Source organism: Ixodes scapularis, unplaced genomic scaffold, assembly GCF_016920785.2.
Source record: "Ixodes scapularis isolate PalLabHiFi unplaced genomic scaffold, ASM1692078v2 PGA_scaffold2__306_contigs__length_199485367, whole genome shotgun sequence".
Lineage (NCBI taxonomy): Eukaryota > Metazoa > Arthropoda > Arachnida > Ixodida > Ixodidae > Ixodes > Ixodes scapularis.
In genome coordinates, this window is record NW_024609857.1 from 64,601,858 (window position 1) to 64,628,968 (window position 27,111).

At 48.7% G+C, this 27,111-nt stretch overlaps 1 protein-coding gene across 1 annotated transcript in view; it reads right to left on the reverse strand.

Annotated features, from left to right (window-relative positions):
* Window positions 1-24,819, reverse strand: part of LOC120848660 (D-amino-acid oxidase-like) — a 51,746-nt gene extending 26,927 nt beyond the window's left edge. Inside the window, exons 1-5 of the mRNA XM_040220675.3 lie at window positions 24,629-24,819; window positions 13,400-13,511; window positions 12,810-12,892; window positions 11,356-11,421; window positions 11,220-11,274 (exon numbers count right to left, since the gene is read on the reverse strand). Of these exons, the coding sequence (XP_040076609.1) occupies window positions 11,220-11,274; window positions 11,356-11,421; window positions 12,810-12,892; window positions 13,400-13,511; window positions 24,629-24,819 (507 nt within the window). The remainder of the gene's footprint in view (window positions 1-11,219; window positions 11,275-11,355; window positions 11,422-12,809; window positions 12,893-13,399; window positions 13,512-24,628) is intronic.
* Window positions 24,820-27,111: the final 2,292 nt, after the last annotated feature.

Genomic DNA, 27,111 nt, shown 5'->3' on the forward strand with positions numbered 1-27,111 from the left:
AATTGCCTGGAACATATTTTATAAGCTAGAACTTGCACTAAAAGAAAGTCCTAAAAAATGCAGAAAATTTTTCGCGTATAGTCCGTAACCTTTGTTCCTGCATCATCTGTGTAATCGATAAGGGAATAGCAGAATAATAGGAAGGCTTCACGCGAATTATTTGCTGAACAGGCTCCTAATTTAATGAGAGCAACGTGCACTCTTATCAAACACTGGAAACACTAAAGCAGACAACAATTTCTTTATCGAATGGTCAATTTCAAATAAACTATTTCATTTGATCTCAACACGGACACTTACGCATCTACCTGTGTCCTTGTCCTTCAGAAACGGATACCTTGCTCCAAGTGTAGCGAAAACGTCCCTATACTGCGTCTTACTTGGGTACCTGTTACAAAGAGAAGGGTATAATAATTGAAGAGCGAATGCCCTCATTGCGTATGTGATACAAGCAGCAAAAAAATTATCACGTGAGCAAATGAAGGTGATTCGAGATAAGCTTTGGTTAGCGATTCAAAAGGAGTTAAAAATACACTGTAGGATAACCATGCGTTTTCTAGTAGAAATGCTCTGTTCGAATATATTATTGCTTTCTAACTTACAGTGAGTATTTCGTAATATCCTCTGCGAGAGCGCGGACAAGCATTGTACGAAGCCTTGACTGTCCGGGCTTGAAAAGGCTCCTGTCTTTTTCAACCAGGCCCCTTTGAAGAGCAGGAGGAAATGGCGGCAACTTATAAACAGAAGGCCATGTATCTGTTGGCGGATCTTGTGTGGATCCCAGTTCCACGATGAGCGGGAGAGCTTCCGGTTCCGCAGCGTTTGCCGAGCTACGAAATACGCAATGACATGTACAATGGTCATGCCAGGTTTGGGCGAGCTGCTATAGAGAACATTTTTTAATCTCCTCCTACCTTTCCTCGCGCAGATCTTTCCTTGCTCTGATGAAACGAAGCTGGCTCTTCATGGTCGGGAACAGTGTCTTTATCATGTCGTCAGTTAAATTGAATAACTCCTCGCCGTCGAGCTCGTTATCTGATGCAAAGCCAAGGAAATGGACACGTTAGCACTAGGTGTCAAGAACGCTTCGATTATTATTTATACTGAGAGGTCAGGTGGCTGGTTTGTCACTTTACCCCCGAACTTCCCCACACCCCGCTTGCCGTCCTCCCTTCCCGCGGTGCGGATTTTAACCAAAGCTGCCGGGAGAGCAGGGACTGCGTTACCGATTACCGATCTAGCTATTCTGGCGACAGCAGGAGATAAGAACGCGCACTTCCGAGGGAAGAGAGAGCACGAGCTGGTCAGGCTTAGCATTTGTTTCCGGAGATGCGATACTTCAGAAAAACCGTGATGTCACCTTTCGAATTTGCATATTTGTTCAAAGGTGTGTGATCAATCTCCGATCCAGGTTGGCACGAGTGCCAGTCGCTTGTCTCTTTGACGACATACGCGTGCTCATGTTCCAGGAAATGTGTGGGCCTCAAGAGCTTACCACATGACATCCACAGGCCCCTCACGTTTATGATCCTTTCAATCTCAAAGAAGAGCGGGATCTCTTCTGCGTGTAAGAGAGCTACAGGATACAGCAGTCCCACTTTGTACATTACGGAACCTTTCTTAAGCGCCTTGACTTCGACCATAATTTCCTGCTCATCGAACTCGGTGTCGAAATAGGCTTTGACGCTTTCCTGCAGCGACGTTGGCAAAGTCATGAAAGCCGCTTCCTTAGCGGCTGCCATGGGTACATAGCCTACGTCTAGGCTACTTAGGCGCTCGTAGCACTGCCGCATCTGGTGCCTTTTTGACAACGTCAGAGTAACGTTGACAAAATTACGAGTTATTCGGGCGATTCCTTTAAAATACTGGTGCTTCGCTTTAAACCTCATGCACCAGACGTGCCTCAGCGGCCCGTACAAGGTAATGAAGCGCGGGTAATGGACGAGGTAATGCATTTTTGCATGAAAATGACCTGGGAATATCTCCAGAAAGCTGTCCAAAAAGGTTTTGATTAGATGCTCAAGGTATGGCACCCATGACCTTTCAATTGATGGAGCGAAAACAATATCCGTTACACAGCGGAGGTGAAGGAACATTTTCCAGGTTTGGTTACCTTTTGGCACTTTGTGGCCGATAAGCAGTGGTAGGAATGTCAGCAACGACATTTTCTGGACAGCTTTGCCAGGAATTAATCCCCTTTTACTCAAGCTTTGTTTTGGTATAGGCACGGGCTTGTCAGTGCTGTCGGAAAACCCGTAATTAAAAGACTTGATTCGTTTGTTCAAGAACTCCAGTGTAAAGTGGCGTTCATCAATTAGCTTTTTTAGCGCAAGCTTGATCACGCGGGGTACAATGCCTTCCAGCAAGTCATGCATCAGATCAGGAGGGCAAGCGACTGTCACGTCGAAAAACTTGAGTTCCGAGAACGGGCATTCGCGAGTGACACCGTACACTTTGCTAAGTTCAGGATCCGCCTTTGCGGCTTGCAGGTGAATTTCATGAATATCGAGTGTCCTTAATTTGAACGTCGAAACATCTGTTTCAATCATAGTTTCAGAGGTGGCCATGCAATACCGACAAATTCTTCCCACTCTAAAACTTGTCGAAAATCCGCCGAACTGATGCGCTGAAAGATTATCCATGCAGACACATGCAACCGCTGCCCGCACTGTTAACGCTCCTACAGCAGTGTTAACCTGAATCCCATGTTCAAGCTTTTTTAAGTCTGAAACTAAAGGTTTTAAAACTTCCCCATAACTGTGATTCTTCAAATGGCTGTGCTTGAAGAGCATAGCCAAATGAATGTGCTTCATTTGGGAATGATACTGCGCAGGTAGGTTGCCAATAACGAAGTAGAACGCCGCAATTTTGTACTCGCTCTTTCTCGAGCCAAGCGGGTTCACTACCGTAAATTCGTCAGTGTAGAAGTGGAGACGCAAGGAAAATTCTCCACTTGCGAAGAGCTCGTGCCTCTGGAAAAGGCTTCCATCGCAATAGTCTGTCATGCACTCCCTGTTTTCCCGTCGCGCGTTACTGGTCAAGAGAGCCGACATTACGTCACCTTTTTTTAGCTCAGCCTCTATTACTTTCAAGACCGGGATGTAGTGATAAACTCTTTTCTCACCATCAGCGCTATCAAGGTGACACTCTATATGCTCAACTAAGTCGTACTTGCGTTTGCAGTACGTTGTCAGCTTATGCTCACTGCTGACTGCCTCAAGGGCGTGTTCGAAGCACTCATCCAAACTCAGGATTTCGTTCAAGTCATCATCCTCCTCCGTGTTTAAACCAACCTTGGCCAAATGACTTCTCAGTATGGCTACGTAGTGACACGAAAAAAAGTTAAAAAGCGTGCGAATGTTTTCGGTGACATCCTCCTGAACGACACCCGGAACACAATGCTTCTCTTTCATGCTTAAAATGAAGCCACAAAGGGTGTCCCTTAACCCCACAAATAACTGCCTAAAATGCATGACAGAATTTGAGGGGGACACAGCAGCTACACGGATGTCATGTGGTGGATCGTTTCCCTCGTGACTTTGTTCATTGTCACCAACGTGCTCATTGACCGCCGTGCTACTGAAGTGCGAACTGCTCAAGAGATTGCCGTGTTTTCGATGCACATGCCTTCGGAAAGATTCAAACTTTTTGAAATGAGCAGTGCATGAGTTAAGTTGGCACGTAAGGGAAAAGTTTGGAGCTTGGCTATGTATCAGATAAAGGTGCTGCAACAGTTTGCCGAGAGAAAATTTAGCGATGTCACATATCGTGCATCGAAAAATTAAAGTCATGTTGGTGTGTTAAGCTGAAATAGAAATGATTTCTTTACTGAATAGCCAACGTGACGTGTCATCAATAGAAATACAGATGCCGGGAGCACAGTACCGCCAAATCAGGCCCCTGGCTGCTCAAGGAATATCCTCGCGTTCGGTGCTTTATCGGGCTCAATTATGAGGCTCAATTTCCGAAAAACCGCTTAAGAAACAAATAATTTCAGAAAGCTGATGTTTCTAATTAATAATCGTTCTCCGTTCATCAATATCGGGCCTTTTAGCGGTAATGTGCCTTTAGCAATACTCTGAAGAAATTACGCATTACTACGATGGAAGCCTTACCTCGAAACGAAGAGCACGCTGCTTCGCAGTAGTGATCACACGAACGCGTGCCGGTACGAAACTCATCCAGATCGAAACGGGCGGGGGCGGCGGGGATCGAACCCAGGAGGTTCCCAGCGCAAGCTTTCGCTCCACGCTCCGAGCTGAGACGCGTTAGCCCACTCGGCCACTTCCTCCCTTCCAAACTGAACTGAACCCCCGTTTGCTTAAGTAAGGTCATTTATAACTTTGCTGTGGAGATTTTTTTTTTTTTTTTCAACTTGAGAGAGTGTGAAACGCAAGAAAAAGAAGTTACAACACTGGAAAGGCCATCCAAAGCGGCTGGGTTTGCTGACTCCAGAACAGCAACAACCACGGTCATGAGCATGGGAGGGGAAAAAGAAAAAGGGGAAGGGAAGGCACGTCCTTACACCAGGCTCTCCGGACACAGTTCACAGCTCCAAAGCCACACAGCAAGGGAGTCGGGAAAAACCTTCACAGCGGCTTAAAATCCCCCGCCTATACAGCGTCTCACCCTAAGCTGGGCTAGCCGCCGAAGCTACAAGCTGTCAGGTCCAACCAGAGGGCAGCGGGAGAAGTCACGAGCCATTCTGCACCGTCCGATCCGCCTGTCACCCGCTCGCGTTTTGTTCAAGCACGTGACTTGTCCAACTGGCTCCTGCTTGGACCTGATGGCCCGTAGCCTCGGCGCCTAGTCCAGCTTAGAGTGAAACGGAGGATAGGCCTGTCTGTTACTAATCTGTCCCTAGCCTTGACAAACGCCAACCGGTTCCAAGCCTACCTACCCGCAGCAAAGGAATGGATGGATAATGGATAAACTTTTTTTTCAAAAAAAAGAAAATGAAAAGAAACTGGGGAGCTAGCGGCCGTACTTCTACAAACTTGTGTCAACCGCTTTAACGCGGAAAAAGTGCAGGTGTAAGAAAAATCCACCAATCGCAATAAGGAATGGTTGTAATGACATCACTGTAGTGAAATTAGAGTAAATAAATTACTTTCCCAGGTCATGAGCAAACTGATTACATTCCTGACCAAGCAATATAGTAATATAGTAAATTAAGCAAGAATGTTAAGTTGGAGGAAGTTACTCTATAGTTTCGAAAAATTATTTTCTCCCTAAAACTAGAGGTTAACCTTTTTGTAACGTAGAGGAAAATCACAAAACCTTTTTATTGCAGGTTTCTGCGAAACGGTTTAGAAAGGAAAAAGAAAAAAGAAACACGTACAAACGAATGTCATCTGCCACCCAAGCCTCGCGCGTTGGAACAAGACGGATGCACACTGAAGTAGCTAAATTGTATTACTAATCCTTTTCCCCGAACAATCGCAAATGTAATCAGATTAGGCTAAAACTGCCGAGAAGTACAAGTAATTGCATTCCATTGTAATTGATTTCGAGTTGTAATGAAATAACTATCAATGAACATACTCAAAGCAGTAACTTACGCACATTTTATTCACTTTATTGGCACACAGACCGGTGTTCTTCTTCCTTGTTCCTTTAGTTTTTAAATGCTAATTGAGTGAAAGAACCTTCACGACACAAAAACCACTTGTAAAAGTTCTAGTCCTTAACATTAAACAGTTTTTGATATGCAGATCCGCATAGCATTCGGCTGCCTCTCGCTGTTGAGAGCGGATCGAAAGCAAAAGCACGCGCGAGAAAGGGAGAAAGGGGAAAAAAAAAAGAATCACTGTGGTTAAAAAAGCCGCAGGTCCATCTTTTAAACACCACTTACGAAAACTGTAGTGCTTTCTAGGCTACCGGAGGTCGCGACAATGATCCGCTTCTATTTATTTATTTATTTATTTATATTACCCTCAGGGCGTGAGCATTACATAGGGGGAAGTGGTTGCATGAGTTAAAAAAAAAAAAAAAAAAAAAAAAACAGACACAGATACACAGGAAAATGCAATCAGTGAAGATTATAAAAAAAAATGCGTTCCAAGGTTTTTTTAAAAAGAACATGATCTATGATGGAGACTACGGGTGCAGCCAGGTGGTTCCAGTCAAAGGATGTGGGGACGGACGCACAATTTTAACTTATTGGGCGAAAGCATAAACCAGCTTATAGGTCTCGTGCCACTCGCATTGTACAGCCGGTACTAAACCAGACGACGTGGCGCGAATAACCCGGTTGTTTTCCTAAGTCAAGCGAAATCTGAAAAAGAGAGAAAGCAAAAAAAAAAAAAAGTTCACCTCGTCTTGGTTGAAAAACCACCAGCTCCTTTTTAAAACAGCACTTTAAGCCCCCCCCCCCCCCCCCCCCCCCCCGTTATGAAAAGCAGTCCCCCCTCCCCCGGCTACTGAAGGTTGCGATGATGATCCGCCTTTATTGTGAGGACGGGCACCCAAATTTCGCACAACAAGGGCTTGGGCGAAAGCCTAAGCCTGCTTAAAGGTATCGCGTCACTCGCATTGTACAGCCGGTACTAACTCAGACGACGTGGCGTCAGTAACCCGGTTGTTTTCCTAAGTCAAGCGGAATCTGGCCTCCAAGCTTTGTCTTCACATTCAATCTTTTTGTATAGGTGTGCTGTCGCTTTGGCCCTGGTCTTCTTTTCTTCTTTTGCCATCCGGCAACGTCAATGTCGCCTTGCTCCAAGGTACGATGCTTAGGTCACGGATGGGCCTCGTCTACGCCCTGCTATTTTTTTTTTCTGTCCCCTCTCGGCAAGCTGGCATAACAAGAAAACGCGAGCTTTCTACAGGTTCCGGAAAGAGACGTCGTAATTTAGGAAAATGAGAGCAGCTGCAAAACTAAGGAGCAATGTTAAAAAAATAATTGCACTGAAGTAGTTCGAGACAATGAGCAGAAAATTATATCTTACACATTACGCAAAGAATAATTTAATTGCCGCAATATTATCACAGTGGCGTCATTACTCTCATCCGTGGATGTCATCATGCGTTTCATAGCCAGACAGTAGATCGGGTGGTAGAACCGCAGTTCCGTCGTTCCGTTCCTCTCCAGCTCGGCCACGCCTCAGTCAATGGACATTTTTCAGGAGAGTGGGGGGGCAAACACTCAAGCTCCGCCTGATGGGTACAACAGCATACCGTGAACTCGCTCAATTACTAGTTCATTAATTAGTACATCTCTCGTTACACACACTTCTAATCATACAGTATGCTTTGTTTCGTGCTGAGCGTAGGTCGTTGCCAAACCTACTAGCGTGATTTTGTTTCTTCTTCTTCTCTGTTTCCCTTCTTCTTTCAACTGGCTGTTCGTGATTAGAGCTGGTGGCCCGTATCGTTGCCTTCAACCCAGATTCAGTTGAGATGAAATACAGAGCATGGCGGCTTGATTGTGGCTTCGACAAAGCCGCCGCAATCAAGCCGCCATGTTCTTCCCGAAAGCGGTGCGGGGCACGCGCTGCGTGCATTTCTACAACAATGAATGGCGCTACTTTTAACACACAAGGGGCTTTTTGTAGCAGTCGATGGCAGCGCCGCGGCATGGTTTCGACGTGAACCTTGGGAGTTGCGCTACTCTGGAAAGATTCAGTGGCTCGACGTTTGGACCAATCTGAATGTTTCGCTCAGAAGTACCACCACTACCGCGACTACTGCGCCGGCTTTTCCGCGGAACGGGAGCCTTAACGCTATCGCGTTAAAATTAAGTCGTTGCGAAATAATATGAGACTATTTCCCCGGTCACAGCATCTCCGTGGTAACCCATGAATCTGCACATGCTGCGCGAGTTTGGCGGGTGCTTTTGGATGAGGTCAGGTTTCTGCGCATTCTTACTTTATTTTGCTCAAGCAGAACGTCTAACCGATCTCACTTGTTGTTTGCATGCGTATAAAATTTCGACCGCAGGGAACAGCGCGGAACCAGAAAACACACGTTGATTGGCGCCATCTGTTGCAAAGAAAGCAAAACAGAAATGTGGAAGCGGATTTCGAAATGGGGGCGGGAGCGAAGGTCTCCGTAAAAGGATATTTTAACGCCATAGAGTTAGAGCTCCCGTTTACCGGAAGAGCCAGCGTCCGTCAGGTTGCTTATTAGTGCAGGTCTAGTGTATGTTGTGTGTAGCGTTCGGCATGGGGAAGGCTGGTGGCGCATATCTTCGCCCTGCGTTTCTTCGGCACGAGGGCACGTGCGAACCAAATGCTGCACTTCGTCTCAACTGTGGATTGAAGCCAGAGCTACAGACCGCCAGCTCAACGAGGGCACGTGCGAACCAAATGCTGCACTTCGTCTCAACTGTGGATTGAAGCCAGAGCTACAGACCGCCAGCTAGTTGCGAGAAGAAGAGAAAGAAAGGAGATAGAAAACTACGCCAGCAGGTTTGACAACGATGAACGCTAAGCACGAAACGAAGCATGATGTATGACGAGGGGTGCGTGTGTGCATAATGAGAGTTGTACTAGTTAATGAAACAGTAATTAAGCGAGTTCAAGCTATCGCGTCACGCCCTTAAAGGGGAGCTTGAGTGTCCCCATCCCCAATTTGTTTTATTATGTTTACCGCCGAATTCAGAAACCTCACTCGAACTACACTCAAACTTAAGGGCCCCTTCACTTCCTCGAGGAAGGCACGAGGGCCGGCGCTGGCCAATCGCGACGGCGGATGCGTCTTCGCGATTGGCCAGCGCCGGCCCTCGCGCCTTCCTCGAGGAAGTGAAGGGGCCCTTAAGTTTAAATGTAGTTCGAGTGAGGTTTCTGAATTCGGCGGTTAGTGTATATTTGTCGAGTTTCGTTGTAGTTCAGCAAGAGGGCATGTCGGACGCGCCTGTGGGCACGCCCTTCCTTATTTCACTGGTGAGTAGAAGGGGAAAGGCGATCAGGCTTTCGCTTTCTATTTCTGCAAACACTAGCCCACTTAATCAAAATCAAATTCTTATATTAGGTTTTATGAAAATTTATGGTAATTTTAGGACGCGGCGTAGCAAATGCTTTAATGCATCTTGATGGTTCCTCTAACCAATTTAGCAAACGAGGAAACGTGGGCTACAGCTTGCAAGAGAGGCAGGCCCAGCTTCTGCAAGTCATCCTATCTCGGAGTCGCATCTTTCTCAACCTCGTTCCGTCCCACAGTACAACCAAATGGCAGTTACGGTCATGTCTGCAAGGAAGCTACTGATGAGTACTATTGCAGCGCCTTGCTGCTGGGTGAGGAACCGCGCACGCGTGCCTTTCCTTGTTTCGCCCCTCACGAGGTGCAAATCATTTTAATTTTTGCTATAAACCACTACTATCGTGCCGATGGTCATGTTTAACTTGGGTTGTCACCATTGTAATATTATAAAGACGTAACCTAATGAATTGCATTGGCCGTTGACGGTTCAGAAATACCCTTTTAAACCAGAAAAATTCGTAAACTCATGCTCCATGCGAATCATTTACCGGCTCCTATGACTCAGGTATGAACTAAGTGAAGAGCACAATGCTCCACCTCGATGACATCCAATCAACGCCATGACCAAATGCGCAAGTTCACTCTTTCCGCAGTTCGATGTCTCACGGAAGTCATTTACGACGGTTTTACAGGCAATATGTGACTTCACCTGCAGCCGGTACAGAGCCCGTCGTTCAAACCCGTCCTTTCCGCGAAATTTTATTACCTGCTCGGCGCTTTTGAAAAACACTCAGGATAAAACCTAATGGGCGCAGTGAGCGAGAGCCTGCGAGTAAATTCCAAAAGCAACCAACCAACTCGCACGAGACCGGGCCCATATGGGTTGTGCTCAAAATCTTTCGTGTGAGCACACGAGCTGCTTTGCCGAGCAATGTCACGTGACAGCAAAAAGGGGCCAACACTGAGCATAAGCAGATTTTCGAGCGCCAAGGTGACAGACGCTCGCTCTAGAGTTGTAGCGAGTAAATATTCGAAAACAGATACAGTGGCGGTTATAGTTCAAGCCTTTCACATTATACTACCGAAAAAATATTGGCTGCGTGCCCTCCGCCAGCATCGCAAATCTCCTTCGCTGTCAGCCACGCGGTTAAGAAGTTACAAACTTACGCGCGACGTCTTTAGGGACGTTGAAATAGATGTGGTTTTTGAAGAAATCAGCGGAGAAAGCAAAAGAAAATTTTCGCCACTTTTGGGAAGTGATGTCAGAGCTGCGTTGTATGCAGCTCCCTTGGCTAGGTGGCGCGAATCAACGCCCATTCCAATGTGTTCATGTTTAGGTATCATTCCATTTTACATAAAGAAAGTGACCGCCCCCCTCCCCTAATGTCCTTGACCGCGCCCCCAGGAACCGCCAAAACCGGTCGTCTGTTTGACCTTCGCTTTTGAAAGAACCTTTTCCCCCTCTCTTGTCCTCAACAAGAACCTTTTTCACCCCAAGTCAGCTTGAGAGAGGCCCAACAACTCTGCTTTTCTTTTTTTTTTTCGAACAGTTCGCGTTTTCACCGGAGAAAGCACCTTTGTAAAGGTTCAATTTTCGAAGGGGTTCTTTCTTGGCAAGAAGAACCAATGTCCAGTCGTTTGGCTCCTTTATTTCTGAGAGTGTGCCTACATGTTCCCGCCGCTCCGAAACATGTAGGCACCCTAGGTACCCCCAAAGAAGGGGATTCCCACAACTTTTGATTGGACGGTCACTAGCGCCACCTGTATTACTCATTTCCAGTTTTAATATTTGTTCCGCCTGCCATCTGGTAAGAAGTGGCAAAACCACACGCTTTTTTCCCCACCGGAAATCACGTGACTCGTTTCGTTTCCGGTCTTCTGTCGGGAGGTAGCACGAGTTACTAGTTAGAGATAGTAAAATACATTGGTTCTTCTTTTACGCTGGTAACGGTTACTACCGGTAGCTTCTTCACCCGGTAACCGTTACTAGCTTGACCGTTGCTACCTACGGTTTCTAGGTACCTTTGGTGACGTCAGAGAGTCGCACAAGCACCGTCCGCTAGATTTCGACACGGCAGAGATGCCGTGCAGCGTCTCGGCGATCGGTACGGTTCATTTGCCGGACACGGTAAGGAACCGGGATTTGTTTTTAGCGTAGTTTTTAACGAATATTTAGAAGCGGTGAGCCTGTAAAACATCTTTTTTTAACTTTGTATAATTGAGAGAACGGTTTAAGTTGACCTCAATCAACTAAATACTGAAGAGAGAGAGAGGAAGCGAGCAAAATGCGCGTATTATACTTCATTGAAACTGGTCACTTTCTTGCTGACGAAACGACCGCCTTTTTGCAGTAACCTGCATGGAAAGTTAAAAAATTAAGAAATTCAAAAACTTGCGAGAAAAAAAAAAGATTTTTTTTTAAATGTGGTAACGTACCTTTCCATAAGGTAAGAAAGCAGCTTGTTGCAGGCGAAAGTAATGGCAAGAGCGTAGGTTCCATACCTATGCCAAAGAGACTGATATCAGGAAGCTTTTTAAACAGCGTGAAGTTGAAATATAATGAATTAGCCGCAATACTCAAGAAAATTATTTTAAAATGCAAAGAATCTCGGGCCGTGGCTTCGTATTATTATTTCCAAATTATTGCTTCGTGATTGGTGCTTCGGCATTCTTATCCGATATTGCCGCAATCTCGTTAACTGCAAAGTGACAAAAAAAGAAAAAAAAATGCTCGGCACTCGCTAAGCACCGCGTTTCTTGGGCTGAACTAATTTTTTTTTTTTTTTACTCGAAAAGTGGTCAGGTATAAACTAATTTGCAGTAAAAATAAAGTAGGCCACCAGAGTGAAAAACGTATACAGAGCGCAAGTTCGTCTACTTCTTTTTGCAGGGGTTGTGATGACGTCAAAAAGACGCCGAACTCTGATTGGCTGTGATTGAAGAATAGTGGGTAGACCTTAAGGCAGCTTGCTTTGAGGTCTACCCACTATCCTTTGCAAAAGCTGCAGACGAACTTAATGCCCTCAATTCTCTATAACTTCCTTTGAAACTACCTGACTTCGTTGACAATATTTTGACAAGACATTGAATTTAAAAACAAACACACACATTTTCGCGTTTTGTTTTCTCAGGAACTTTTAATGTACATAGCATTCACTCGGCATTCGGCTTTTGTCAAGTTTTGTGTTTTTATTTCTCCGAGTCTAACAACAAATCTACAACGTGTGAATTTTTCAGAGTACGAAAGCTTAGCTTAGCGCGCGTGAAAGAAAGCATTGCCATAGCTTGCGCGCGAGCCGGATTGCTTTTCTCACACAGCATTAGCAAAAACGTTTTCTTTAATTTTTTTTTTTAGGGAAGACTGCGAAAATTTGTTTCGTAGGGCTGGTACCTAAATCCTCGTAGGCTTGAAGTATCTACATTCTACGACGTCATGATCAGTGCAAAGAGTTTTGGACACTGGGATCTGCGAACCGCGAGTCTAGAAAACTGCGATTCGGCAAACTTAACCGACTTAAAACGCCACGCGAACAGCGCAAAGGACTCTATCAAAGCGTTATTTTCATAGTTCCTGCGCAAATTGAGTTTTCGAGCTTAACATTTGGGCCTGCCTACTAGACAGACTCAATGAGTAGATAACAGATTCGCACAACAAGCACATTGAGAGGAACTATGGCCACTGGGCACAAAATGCCCAAGAAATACGTGGCGCGCCTTTTTCTTTTAACGGTCCTTGTTTCGTAAGAGATTCGTACCTCGGCATTCTTATCGACTCGTGAGCCAACGGCATGGGCTGCTGAGCGATGGTAATGCACGCGAGATTCGCCACGTAATTGTGTTCGCTGTGACTATAACGTGCAGATACATTTAGATTGTGTCAAGGAACATACTCATAATTGCCTGGGAATGCTGACAGTTCCTCCTGGGTTAGATCTCTGTACGCCAAGTATGCTTCGGCGTACAGGGGCTTGGGCTGCAATAAAAGAAAACAAAAAACAGTTATATTGACGGAGTTAAATAATATATTGAACGCCTTATAATCTTGTCGAATACAAGATAAGCTGATAACGTCATCAGGGAATAAACAATAGTAAAATTTGAGAAATTAAACTTGTGGTTTCATATTGAAACCTGAGCGCATATTTAGCAAAAAAAAACAAAGATAATTATGAGGATTTTAGACTTGACAGGTCATTGAGAAATCAATAAAAACGTTAAAAACTCGCTACGGATGACGTAATACAAAATATTCAGTCCTGTAATAAAACTAAAACTAAAATTGCCCTCAAAACAAGAAATGTACTGTATTTTACTTGATTTGAGGAACACGTACAATTAGAGCCTGCTACATGTTTGCCAAAACCATTAGCAAAGGAAGGAAGGCTGCTGTGCTCTTCATAAGCTTAATACAGCAGCATAAAAAATTCAAAATTCTATAATTAAAAGCTTTATATTTGTTAAGTGTGCTGCGTATACTCACAGCATAGGTCTGGCTGTAGCTGTAAGCCGGAGTTAACGCCAACCCTGTTTGTTCCCCGGGTTGCGTCCTAATCAGTTGGAGGTAAAAATTGTAGCTTTCCACGCACCAATCCCTGTAATTGCAAAAATTGGAGCGATATGGAGAATGCGTTTTACGCGCCGAACGCGGGAACGCTGAGCGTCAAACACTAGGAATTAGATCATTAAAGGTACCACTTCCCATTTTAGTTTCAGCTTAAAGGAGCGATGCAACAATTTTTGTATTTTGCGCAAATACCGCTTAAAACGGATCCCTAACGTTAATGACTTATTAAACACGCGTTCGTTCTTCACCCCACGCAATAGAAGTCCCCGGAAAAAATTTATGAAAAAAAGTGAAAGTCGTTTACCACTCCCTGTAACGCCGAATTCGAGCGCAGCTCTTGAGGAGGAGGAGGGGAGGGTACTGAGGGCCACGTGTTCTCGGGGGGGGGGGTCACGTGACCCCCCCGAAGGCACGTGACCTTGGTGGGGTCACGTGGGGGCAAACACGTGCCCCCTCAGAGGTCACGTGACCTCAGGAGCGGGTCACGTGACCTCAGGAGCGGGTCACGTGACCTCGGGGTGTCACGTGACTCCCCAGGTCACGTAACCCCCCGGGTCACGTGACCAAAATTTTTCCGCTAGATTTAGCGGGGAAATTTTTTCCGCTAGATTTAGTGGGGAAATTTTTTCCGCTAGATTTAGCGGGGAAAGTTTTCCGCTAGATTTAGCGGGGAAATTTTTTCCGCTAGATTTAGCGGGGAAATTTTTCCGCTAGATTTAGCGGGGAAATTTTTTCCGCTAGATTTAGCGGGGAAATTTTTTCGGCTAGATTTAGCGGGGAAATGTTTTCCGCTAGATTTAGCGGGGAAATTTTTCCGCTAGATTTAGCGGGGAAATTTTTTCCGCTAGATTTAGCGGGGAAATTCCGCTAGATTTAGCGGGGAAATTTTCTGCTAGATTTAGCGGGGAAATTTTCCGCTAGATTTAGCGGGGAAATTTTCCGCTAGATTTAGCGGGGAAATTTACCCATAATGCACCGCGCAATTACGCCGACGGTGACGCCGACGGCGACGCCAACGGCGACGGCGACGCCGCTCAAGCCGGAAACGGGCGCCTAAGAGCTGCGCTCTAAAAAATGAAAGCCGTTTACAACTCCCTGTAACGCCGAATTAGAGCGCAGCTCTTGAGGAGGAGGAGGGAAGGGTACTGGGGGGGTGGGTCATGTGACCTCGGGGGGCGGGGGGGTCACGTGACCTTGATGGAGTCACGTGACCTTGGGGGTCACGTGACTTTGTGGGAGTCACGTGACCTTGGGGCGTCACGTGACGTCGGGGGGGGTCACGTGACGTGGGGCCACGTGACGATGCCGATAACGTCATCAGTGACGTCACTGATGACGCCATCAGTGATGATGATGATGACGATGCTTATGCCGGTGGCGTCATCAGTGACGTCACTGATGACGTCATCACTGATGATGACGATGCGGATGCCGGTGACATCATCAGTGACGTCACTGATGACGTCATCAGTGGCGATGACGTCAACGGGGGGTCACGTGACCTGGGTAACCATCGTGACCCTCGTGAGGGTAACCCTAGTAACCCTTGTGAGGGCAACTCTCGTGACCCTCGTGAGGGTAACTCTCGTGACCCTCGTGAGGGTAACTCTCATAACCCTCGTGACCCTTGTGAGGGTAACCCTCGTGAGGGTAACCCTCGTGAAGGTAACCCTTTTGAGGGTAACTAACCCTCGTAACCCTCGTGAGGGTTACGAGGGTAAGTAACCCTCGTGGCCCTCGTGATCCTCGTGAGGTTAACCCTCATGAGATTAACCCTCGTAACCCTCACGATGGTTACGAGGGTTGCGGTTACGCCGACGGCGACGCCGCTCAAGCCGGGAACGGGCGCCTAAGAGCTGCGCTCTAAAACGAGCAGCGTTCACCCCCTCAACTCGCAGCCAGAACAAGCTGCCACATGGTCTGGAGCCGATTACATGCCGCCAGTGTTGATCATAGCCACGCGCTAGGATTGGCAAAGCGCAGGAAACGCGCTGAGTTCCAGACATTGTAATGGCTCGGCTGTTGTCGTCGTTGCAGCGATTGGACACGGGTCACTACCCGAATGCTTCTCGAGCTAGCAATTATCACGAGCCCAAGTCGAGTGCCCACGCAATTCTCGGGTCCAATCTATGAACCGGATTCAAATATCGTCACTTGGGTGTACTGCGATCCCCACGTTACGTCATCAAAGTTTGCAAAGGAGAGATTGAATGAAAATGATCGCTTTGGTCCTTGAAATTACAACACAAAGGAGTTTCTTGGCCAGTGGCGTTGCGTGTGAGTATCCTTGAGTTCCAGGTGTGCCAGTAAGCTCATGTAGAGTTGAAAAACATTCCAATTGAATATAGTTGCACCGCTCCTTTAAAAAGTTACAAATCAAAATAAGCAAAAATGTCTTCTTTTTTTAATGTTTTCACTTCAGAAGAAAATATCTAGTTCTCTTTAGATTTAATTATATATTGTTACCAGTGTTAGACAAAATACTCGATAAAAGTATTTAAGTTAAGTTATTAAAGACCTGCTTCATAAAGTATTTAAAATACTGCTCAAGATACTTTCACTGTAAAGTATCTTGAGTAGAGTACAAATACTTAGAAATGTAATTCGGTTACTTTTGAAGATACTTCCGCATTGCGTAATTTGTATCGACGTCAGTGACAACGGCAATTATAGAGCTGCGCAAATCTTGGTTACCAGAATGGTGTATTAGCACGCAACAATACAAAACGGAAAAAGAAAAGAAAAAGTACCGTAGGGCTATTTTATGCAGTCCAACTATAAGGAGCAGGATATTGTCACGAATAACAAATAATGAAGCAGCGAATAACTGAAGAAACTAAAAGTTTAATAAGGCAAAGTTTTGTCCAAAACAAAGTAGAAAAGGGTAGCGTCGCAGGCGTCAATGACGGCGAAACAGCAGGATCGAGCGCTAGGACGAGACTGATTGCGGACCGCCACTCGAGCACCTTTTGTACCCGCGTGGGTTTCTGAAACATTCGGCTCAGAATGTTTGGCGTGTAAAACATTCGTAACTCAATCAGACGACAAGGTTCTCGAACTTACGAGAAAGTCAAGCGTAAAGAATGAATAAAAGAGGAGTCCTTTCCCTGGTATCGAACCCGGAGCCTCCGCGCGACAGTCAAGCCCGGTAAACATTCGGCCACGCGCTCGCTGGGCAACGCGCGTGGCAATATTACTGATAGACGTTACAAACCATTTCTGGGACAACAAGAGCTCGCTTTAGCTATTGGGGAGGAGATCAGACCGTGGCGCCTCAAGCGGTTGACTTTAGAGCTACTTGTATAGGGACAACAAATACAATGACTCAGCGCTTGGCTGACTTAACCGAGCGCGGCGTCAGCCTTCGGCTGGAGTTCGTGTTCTCCGATGAGAGGGATTAGGGGCTCTTTTGTTACCACTCCGGCCTGCATGAACAATTCAACATGCACGGTGCCCAGCTCAGCACAAAAGCCCAACTGGGGTCAAGCTCGCATGCTCTGACGACTGTTTTTCGGGAGAGATCCGGCACTTAACGTCACTTCATTAATTGTTGGTATTTTTACATTACAGTGTGCCCCGCGCTCTATTACAAAATCGACAGCAACATGCCCGCAATGCCTTTGGGCATGTGCACAAGCCTTGTGTTGAGTAAACATCGAGGTGTGGGGGTGACAGACGGGTCAGAGCGCCTCGCCAAGAGTGACATCGCTTAATATCACGTCCTGCAGCGCACCTTAGACGCATCGTTTAACTACAATTCATATTGTCACGGGTGGTGACCAAAAGAAAACAGGAAATAAACAAGAAGAAATAAACGTTTAATGTGGCGAACTTGTGCCAAAAATAAAAGAGTACAAAAGATAATAATAGAGCGTCGCGGGCGTCGAAGTCGGCGTGGCAGCAGAGTCGAACGCTGGGGCGAGACTGACTCGACAAGGTCGCGGGCGGCCTCTTATCTAGAATGAGTCACTATCTCGAAGATTCGGCGGGGAAGGTTCGAGCGTAGCGCGCTTGGGGCGAGAATGAACACGCACTTTCTAGAACAACAGAAACGATAGAAGTTATGTTCGCAGCAAGAATAAACGAGAACCTTCTGCAAGTCTGCGCGCGGCATTATCCCCCCCTTTAAAAGCGCATCGTCCCGATGCAGCACAAACCGAACACAAAGCAAACAGAAATAACGGTAAACTAAAGAGTCATTTGGAACACATAAGGTCCACAGTCCTATCGAGCGTAGTACGGCTTCATGCGCACGACGTGGACGACTTCTGGTCTTGGAGGGCGGCGTGATGAAGTCCGTGTTCCGTCGGGCATCACCTCGTAGTTCACATCCCCGAGTCGACGAAGTACTTTGTAGGGCCCGAAGTAGCGCTTTAGGAGTTTCTCACTGCGACCACGGCGACGGATCGGTGTCCACACCCACACCCTGTCTCCGGGCTGGAAGTGGACGTCCCGACGACGAAGGTTGTAGCGGCCAGTGTCGACACGTTGTTGGGCTTGAATACGGTGTCTGGCGAGCTGGCGGACCTCTTCTGCCCGTTGGGCAACCACCTGGGCGTCGTCGCTTGCATCGACAGCCGCTTCGTGGGGTAACATAGCGTCCAGCATTGTCGTTACCTTGCGCCCATGCACCAGCTGAAAGGGTGTCATTCCGGTGGTCTCTTGTACGGCCGTGTTGTAGGCAAATGTGACGTACGGCAGCACCTCGTCCCATGTCTTGTGCTCCACGTCGACGTACATGGAGATCATGTCGGCGATAGTCTTGTTGAGTCTCTCCGTTAGCCCGTTGGTCTGCGGGTGGTACGCCGTGGTGCGGCGATGGCTGGTGTGGCTGAGACGAAGGACTTCTTGCGTCAGCTGGGCCATGAATGATGATCCACGGTCTGAGATCAGGACTTCGGGAGCGCCGTGCCGGAGGACGATGGATTCAATGAAAAACTTGGCAACTTCCACAGCAGTTCCGGAAGGAAAAGCTTTCGTTTCGGCATACCGCGTGAGATAATCTGTGGCGACGATGATCCAGCGATTTCCCGACGTCGACGGCGGAAAAGGGCCAAGTAGATCCATTCCGATCTGCTGGAAGGGTGCTGTTGGCGGAGGAATTGACTGCAAGAGTCCGGCCGGCCTCGTCGGAGGTTTCTTTCGTCGCTGGCATTCATGACATGATCGCGTGTACAGGTGGACGGTTTTGGGGAGCTTGGGCCAGTAATACTTTTCACGAATACGTGCCAGGGTCCGGCTGTAACCAAGGTGTCCGGACGTCGGGTCGTCGTGGCAGGCTTGAAAGATCTCCTCCCGAAGGTCGGTCGGGATTACCAGCAGCCATGGCGAGTTGTTGTTCCCGAAGTTCTCTTTGTAGAGTACACCTTGTCTAATGGCGAAGGTCGGCAGCGCTCGTAAAAAAACACGTGGCATCGCACTCCCGCGCCCTTCCAGGTGCTCTATTAGTGCGCGCAGCTCAGGATCGTCTCGTTGACGCCGGGCCATGTCGTCGATGTTCACTGCGCCCAGAAAACACTCGTCGTCATCGTCGTCGCTGCTGCCGGAAGGTGTTGCGACGGGAGCTCTGGACAGGCAGTCGGCGTCGCTGTGCTTGCGGCCTGACTTGTAGACGACGGTCATGTTGAACTCTTGTAGTCGGAGACTCCACCGCGCGAGGCGTCCTGACGGGTCCTTGAGGTTCGCAAGCCAGCAGAGCGAGTGGTGGTCCGTGACTACCCGGAACGGGCTCCCGTATAAGTACGGACGAAACTTCGTGATTGCCCAGACGACCGCAAGGCATTCTTTCTCAGTCGTGGAGTAATTTCTCTCCGCCTTGGTCAATGTCCGACTTGCGTAGGCGATGACTCGCTCGGTGCCTTCTTGTACTTGAACCAAAACCGCGCCAAGCCCTGCGTTACTTGCGTCCGTGTGAATCTCGGTTTCCCCATCCTGGTCGAAATGTCCAAGAACAGGAGGAGTCTGTAGTCGTCGCTTCAGCTCGTCAAATGCCTGCTGCTGTTCATCGGCCCATTCGAACTTCTCGGCGTCCTTCGTGAGGTGTGTGAGCGGTGCGGAAATTCTTGCGAAATCTCGAACGAAGCGCCGATAGTAGGCACATAGCCCAAGGAACCTTCGGACGGCCTTCTTGTCTCTTGGCGCTGGAAATGCTGCGACGGCACGAGTCTTCTCGGGGTCTGGGCGGACACCTTCGTTACTAACCACGTGGCCGAGGAACTTCAGTTCGTCATAAGCGAACCGACACTTTGACGGCTTCAGGGTGAGTCCGGCGGTCCGTATGGCTTGGAGAACTGCTCGGAGTCGTCGCAAGTGCTCGTCGAAGTCGCTGGAAAACACGACGACGTCGTCGAGGTAGACGAGACAGCTCTGCCACTTTAGTCCTGCCAGTACGGTGTCCATGACACGTTGGAAAGTTGCTGGCGCCGTGCACAGTCCGAAGGGCATCACTTTGAACTCGTACAGTCCATCCGGCGTGACGAAGGCTGTCTTTTCTCGGTCCCTTTCGTCGACTTCGATCTGCCAGTAGCCGCTCTTCAGGTCCATCGATGAGAAATATCGAGAGTGGCGCAGCCGGTCTAGAGTGTCGTCGATGCGGGGGAGTGGGTAGACGTCTTTCTTCGTCACCGTGTTCAGCTGCCGGTAGTCTACACAGAACCTAAGCGTCCCGTCTTTCTTCTTAACCAGTACGACTGGAGAGGCCCAAGGACTGTTTGAAGGTTGAATTATGTCGTCGTTCAGCATTTCTTGAACTTGCTCCTGGATCGCCTGCCTTTCTTTAACGGAGACTCTGTATGGCGATCGATGCACCGGGCGCGCGTCGTCCTCGGTAACGATGCGGTGCTTCGCAACGGTGGTTTGGCGCACCTTCGACGACGTGGCAAAGCAGTCGCGGTATTCGGCGAGAAGGTTAATCAACTGTCGTCGTTTCGGGCCCGGGAGTTTAGGGTCAATGTCGAGCTGCGCTGGCGACGCACTGTTTTGCTGAGGTGGCGAGAATTCGTCAGTAATGGCGGCGACAGCGGCGGAGTTTTGGAGTTCCTCGACCTGGCCCACGGCTGCACCTTTTGTGAGGTGTTGCGCTTCATTTCGGAAGTTCGTGACGAGGACCACAGTGCGGCCATCCTGAAGTTCAGCAACTCCTCTTGCGACGCCTATTCCTCTTCCCAGAAGCAACTGGAGGCTTCCTTCGAGCAGAACTTCGCCGCAGAAATCTTCGGTGATCCCGACGGGTACGAAAACACTCGACCGCGGCGGTAAGTTCACGTGGCTGGCGAGGACTCGGACCGCAGATGACGTCGCTTTGGGTTCCTCCGGTGGTGAAACAGGCTTTCGCAGCGTCAACCGGTTTGCTCCGAGGTCGATGACGGCGCCATACTCGCAGAGGAAGTCCATTCCGAGGATAACGTCCCTCGAACAGTCTTGCAGAACGACGAACTTAACAGGGCACGTCTCACCGTGGATCTCGACGCGAGCGGTGCATCGCCCGACTGGTGTGATGAGGTGCCCACCGGCGGTTCGTATTTGAGGTCCATCCCACGGCGTCGTGACTTTTCGAAGGCGGCGGGAGAGCCTCCCACTCAAAACGGAGTAGTCTGCTCCGGTGTCCACGAGTGCCGATGCGTCGTGGCCGTCGATGATGACGTTTAGGTTGTTGGACACCGTTTCAGGAGCGTCGTTTCGGTCTTCGGTAGCGTTCGAGTGGGGGCCCTCCGACGTTCGTGGAGGATCTTGGCGTCGGTCGTCTTCGGCAACTCCACCTCCAGGGGTTGCCGCGCCTAGTTTCCCCGGCGTGGAGCGAGGGGTGACAGGCTTTCACGTCGGGGTCGGTGCATCGGCGAAGCTGGACGTCGTGGTGACGGCGACCGGAACTCTCGGCGTGACGCAGGCTCGGGGGACTGGGGTCGTCGCAGGTACTCGTCGATCTCCCGAGGGCGTTCGCCATACCGGGGGCGCGGGTCGCTTGGATGGAATCCGCGCAGCCCGAGTCGTCGGTATGGGCATCGGCGGTACACATGGTCAGCTTCCCCGCAGTGGTAACACAGCGGGCGTCGGTCGGCCGTCCTCCAGACGTCTGTCTTCCTCGGCGCAGGTCGCTCTGGGGGAACGTGCGCCTGATCTTCCGGCCGTCGGGGGTACTGCGGCGTTGGGGCGTCTCTTCGGGGTGGCGCCGTGGCTTGGCGGGAAGCTTGCGGCGGTCGTCGGGCCATGGCGGCGTAGCTCAACGTCGGTTCCTCCGGTGCCACCCTGGTGACGGGAACGTCTGGTTGGAGCGCGCGATGCACTTCTTCTCGGACAGCCTCGGCGATGGAAATGGTTGGCGGACGGCTGGTGGTTGGCAGCAACCTTCGCAGTTCCTCCCGGACAACCTCCCGGATTATTTCGCGGATGTCCGTACCAGGCACGTTTTCACCGCTAAGCAGCGCGGTTGCAGTGACGCTTGGCTGCCGCTGGTAGTGGGAAGCGCGCGCTTGGAGGGCGCGCTCGATGTTTGTCGCCTCGCTGACGAAGGCGTCGACGGTTGCCGGCGGGTTGCGGACGAGGCCTCCGAAGATGTCGTCCTTGACGCCCCGCATCAAAATGCGCAGTTTCTTTCCCTCGGTGGCCTGAGGATCGGCGCGGGAGCTCAGGCGGAGCACGTCTTCCACAAAGCTCGTGACGCTTTCATTGGGGCCCTGGGTCCTGGTTCGCAGTAGGTCCTCGGCTCTCTCTCGGCGGTGGTGGTTGACGAACGTAGCCTTCAGGTCGGTCTTGAAGATGTCCCACGACGTCAAAGAGGACTCGTGGTTCTCGTACCAGTGCTTGGCGGTTCCCTCAAGCGAGAAGTAAACGTTGTGCAGGCGTTGCTCGTCGGTCCAGCCATTGTGGCGGGCAACGCGTTCATACTGGTCAATCCAGTCTTCGACGTCTTCGTAGAGTTCACCGTGGAAGGGGGCAGCCGTCCGCGGTGCGACGGGCATGTAGACGACGGGAGAAGCGGCGGGGGCTTGCGACTGGTTGGCCATCGTCGTCTTCTGCGGCTTGGGCTTGTCCAGGAGCAAACCGTACTCAGGATCCTCTCCCTTGGTGCGGCGGCTGGTCCGAATTTCAGGTTCTGCGGTGAGTGGTCTTCTCACCGAGCCGGGAATCGGACTTGCACTGCGGTCCCTTGGAGGAGAACGCTGCACGGGCATGCGGTACCCCGCACCTCCACCAAAATGTCACGGGTGGTGACCAAAAGAAAACAGGAAATAAACAAGAAGAAATAAACGTTTAATGTGGCGAACTTGTGCCAAAAATAAAAGAGTACAAAAGATAATAATAGAGCGTCGCGGGCGTCGAAGTCGGCGTGGCAGCAGAGTCGAACGCTGGGGCGAGACTGACTCGACAAGGTCGCGGGCGGCCTCTTATCTAGAATGAGTCACTATCTCGAAGATTCGGCGGGGAAGGTTCGAGCGTAGCGCGCTTGGGGCGAGAATGAACACGCACTTTCTAGAACAACAGAAACGATAGAAGTTATGTTCGCAGCAAGAATAAACGAGAACCTTCTGCAAGTCTGCGCGCGGCAATATTCCCTATATGGGCAGTTCACTATAAACGAACTTGGGATACGGATATGAGAGAATGGGAAACAAAGAGAACCCACATAATAGCCACGGCAGTGGTCGCACCTGCTTCTATTAGGTTGCGTTCAGAAAGGCACTTAACGTTGCGAGACGCTTTGTTCGGATTTTTAGAGGTCATCCAGCTTTTAGTTAGTTCCCTGCCCTGTTCCCAACTTATCAATATTCGCTTGCCAACAGTTTTCGCGAGACCAGTACGTGACGGACTGAAGAAAAAAAAAGAAACTAAAGAAAACCTCGACGTTTGTCTTAGCGGGGTCAAATATACAAAAGCAAAACAATTTTTTTTTGTTTTTGTTTTTTGTGTTCACTTCTCATTTTCTTCTATTTGTTATTTTCTTGACACTTAAGTCTACATTGTTGTCGTAGGTCGTTTCCCGGTCTGCGTTGCGACTCAGGGTGGCATCTTTACTTCCGTAAAACCACACCTTTTGTTTGAGAATTTTTTTTTGGGGGAAACTGTATGGAAACAAATGGCGCCTTTGGGAAGGCGAGGGGAAAACCTTCATTGTACGAACTTTGCTGTAAAATATGAGTGACAATCGGCGCAAATGCGATGTTTTCACGAGCCTAATTTAAGTCATCGGAGCTTATCGGAGCTAGCAAGAGGATTTGGTTGCTCGAAAGAATGTTTAGGTTTGCTCGTGCCACGCCCACACCACTTCATACCGAAAAACTCGAAAAATGGCGGAATGTCAAAAATGTATTTGAGATAATGAGTACGAGATACTCGAAATTGTGATTAAAATATAGTATCAAATACTCTCGATCAAAGGTATTTGCAAGATACCAAGATACTTGAAAAAGTATTTGAGATACAGTATCTTGAGTAGACTATTTGAGATAGGCACAAGTCTGATTGTTACTGATGGCTTGAGAAACGTCGGACGTGCTCGAGTGTGTACTGCCTCACAATTAACCCAACATGATTCACTGATCATCATCTGAACAGTTCCATCAAATGAGAAGGGCGATCGAAGTCATATGTTCCGATGCTTAGGCAGTTTTCCCACCATCGCTTCAAAATATTGCATATCCATTCTAGAGCGATAACACTCGCCTTATTTATTGGTCAAACAGAGCAACTGATATTCAGCAATTGGTCTTCCAATCCCTTTCTGTGCTGTGCCATCTTGCTGCATATATGGGGCTGTGGAATGCAAAGAGCAAGTTCGTCTGCTTCCTTTTTGCAGGGGGTTGTGGTGACGTCCGAAATCCCAACTCTGATAGGCTTTGATAGAAGGATAGGGGGTTGACCTCAAAGCAAGCTGCTTTGAGGTCCACACACTATCCTTCAGAGCCTGTCAGAGTTGGGATTTCGGACGTCACCACAACCCCCTGCAAAAAGGAAGCAGACGAACTTGCACTCCGCAAACGTTTCGAGCATGCGCAACTGCTATCTTTTCCCTACATCAGACGTCGCTCATGCATCTAGTCCAGTGTCCCTTGACCCGATCATTTCACGACTGGCTGATGAGCCCCGGAAGTGTTTGGAGATGGAGGAACTGTCAAGAGCATTGTCTTTGGCTTCAGGGATGTACTGTACCTGAGTTTCTCGTCGCTGATGCCGTCGGTCAGGTAGGTTCCAAAGTACCCCATGGCTGCGTCGGCCGTCGTGTGAGGCGTCAAGGATTCCGCGATGACGGTCACCCGGACCTCATCCACGCTCTCGATGATCCTGACGGCTGTGGTTAGCCCGATGATGCCGGCACCAACGACTCCGACTTCGAGAGTCATTATTTGAAAGCACTGTTGTGGGCGTTACCGAAAAAAAAGCAACGAAATAGGTTACTCGTTACTTGCTAATAAAAGGAACGCGTTACAAACCCAAGTTACCTTAAAGCAGCTGTGCAACAACTTCGGGGCTTTGCTTAAATGATTGTGGAAGTTGATGCCTGACACTTCTGAAGTGAACTACAGAAAACAGATTTTGCCTGGATACCCTAGTTTTTATTTAAAATAATAAAAAAGATCCAGGTTTTTGCCACCTCTCAACTCGTACATCGTCTTCCGGGTCACGTGCGCGGTGACGTCGATGGGGTAGGCGCGGGGTTCCGGTAAAGTTCTCTCTTTGGAGTCATCAGTGAGCAGCGAGAGCTCAGCCACTCGCGACCGCGTGACCATGTGCTGGCGGGCGCCGCGCGAACAATATGGTGAAAGGAGGAAAGTCTCATCCGGGTCCGGCCATACCCGTCCCGGCCCTGTCCCCCTGCCCCTCCAGCTTGTGGCGGCTGTTCGGGGTAGCATAGAAAGCTGGCGATTTTGTGGACCTAGGATAGATGGCGCCACTAAAACTCCGTATAATAAAAGTGTTGTCCATGATAACCAGGTTTTTGACGCATTCATATTTATGTTGCAACGACGAGATTTATAGAAAAGTTACCTTTTATCGAGCAGGTGTCCGCACAACTTGCTATCTTTCTACAAGATCCCCCATTGACGTCACGCCGCGTGTTTCTCATGGCCGCCGCACGCGGCTGCAGGTCGGGGAATATTCTAAGATGTGCCTCGCGATTACGCGGCGGAATTGCAACATTTCGAAGGAAGGAGGTGTGTTTTCTGTCTTTTGTGACAAGATGAACAATGTCAAAAAAGAAGATGCCGATTCTTTCAACGTTAAAATCGTTGCACAGCTCCTTTAATGTAATAAGAACGCGTTACCGTTACTGATCGCAGTTTCCAGCTGCGATTTGACTGAAAACCATGCTGGGACTGCTTACTGTGCTTAGTATGTCATTCTCCTCCAGAAACGTTAATACCGCGCGGTTAAGGACGCGATCAAATGTGTACAGAGGACTGACGTGATTGAGGCAGGGTGATAACTTAATATAGGCTTGGAATAAGATGTTTGGGGAAGTACCCAGTTGTGTACTGAGTGTAAACATTGAACACCCTGCCTGTTAAACACTACAAAACCTAGACACATAACTTTCGCACCTGATAACTACATCCTGGCTGTACCTCCTTGCATTGAGCCCAACCTTTGGTACATTTTAAAGGGTGCACAATCAGAGTTTATAGAGGAAGGCTTAGACAGCCTGATACCCCACTCCTAAATCGGCATACGAATATACACGGGGAATTTATTAACCGAGCGAAAGATCACGTAGCCAGAAGACACCAGGCTGCACGGATTGCAGCTCAGTGCAGCAAACCTTGAGCTCGGGGTTCGCTGCATTGTTTCAGTTTTCTCTAGCTTGTAACACATTATGATGAAAGCCTACTGGCATACTTCGAGTATCTGTGTCTCTAGCTTCCTTACTTCGATCGCCTTCCAGAAACGTCATGATCAGCAACCAGGAAGAGAATTACGACGATAGAACTTGCGGTACCGGTTATGCCTAGCGGTTTACTACACCTGAGCTGCAAGCTCAGTGCTACACCAGAGCTTCAAGCTAAAGTACTGCAGCGATCGTCGCCGGCACCGTAATGCCCCACTACTTTTCAAAGGTACAGAAACTCTAACTCTCACGGACGGTGAGTAGCAATCAAAGCTATCCGTTCGCTCGCACTTCATTTTTTCTAAATTTCCACAGAGTTAAGGCTTGACCGCATGTAAGGGATCGAGCGAGCAACGGCACAAGCGACGAAAGTCAGCGACGAGCGACGGAGAATTCTCACTGTCGCACATCGTGCCGCTTGGTTTTTGGATTCCTAGAAAGCGTCACTTATCGCCTTGGTCGCTTCTTACCGTCGGCTTCATGCGGTTTGCCTTGTCGCGCGACTGACTGAGCGACAGCGAAGTGGGTCTTCGTCGCTTGCCAAATTGCTTACATGCGGCTTATACTTTATAAATCCCTCACTAACAGCGGCAAGTAAAGAGCTCTTCCTTAACTTTACCTTTTAAGCTTCTAGCATTTTGCGGAGCAGGACTAGAGGAGCTAGGGCTGATTTCAACTCTTCGTCCTTCCCATTTTCTTTTCTCGTTTTTCCTCTTCGTTTTTTTTTTTTTTTTTTTTTTTTTTTTTGTTGACTAGGCAGCGGCGTAGACTTTCCATTTTTTTTTTTTGGGGGGGGGGGGTTGCTTTT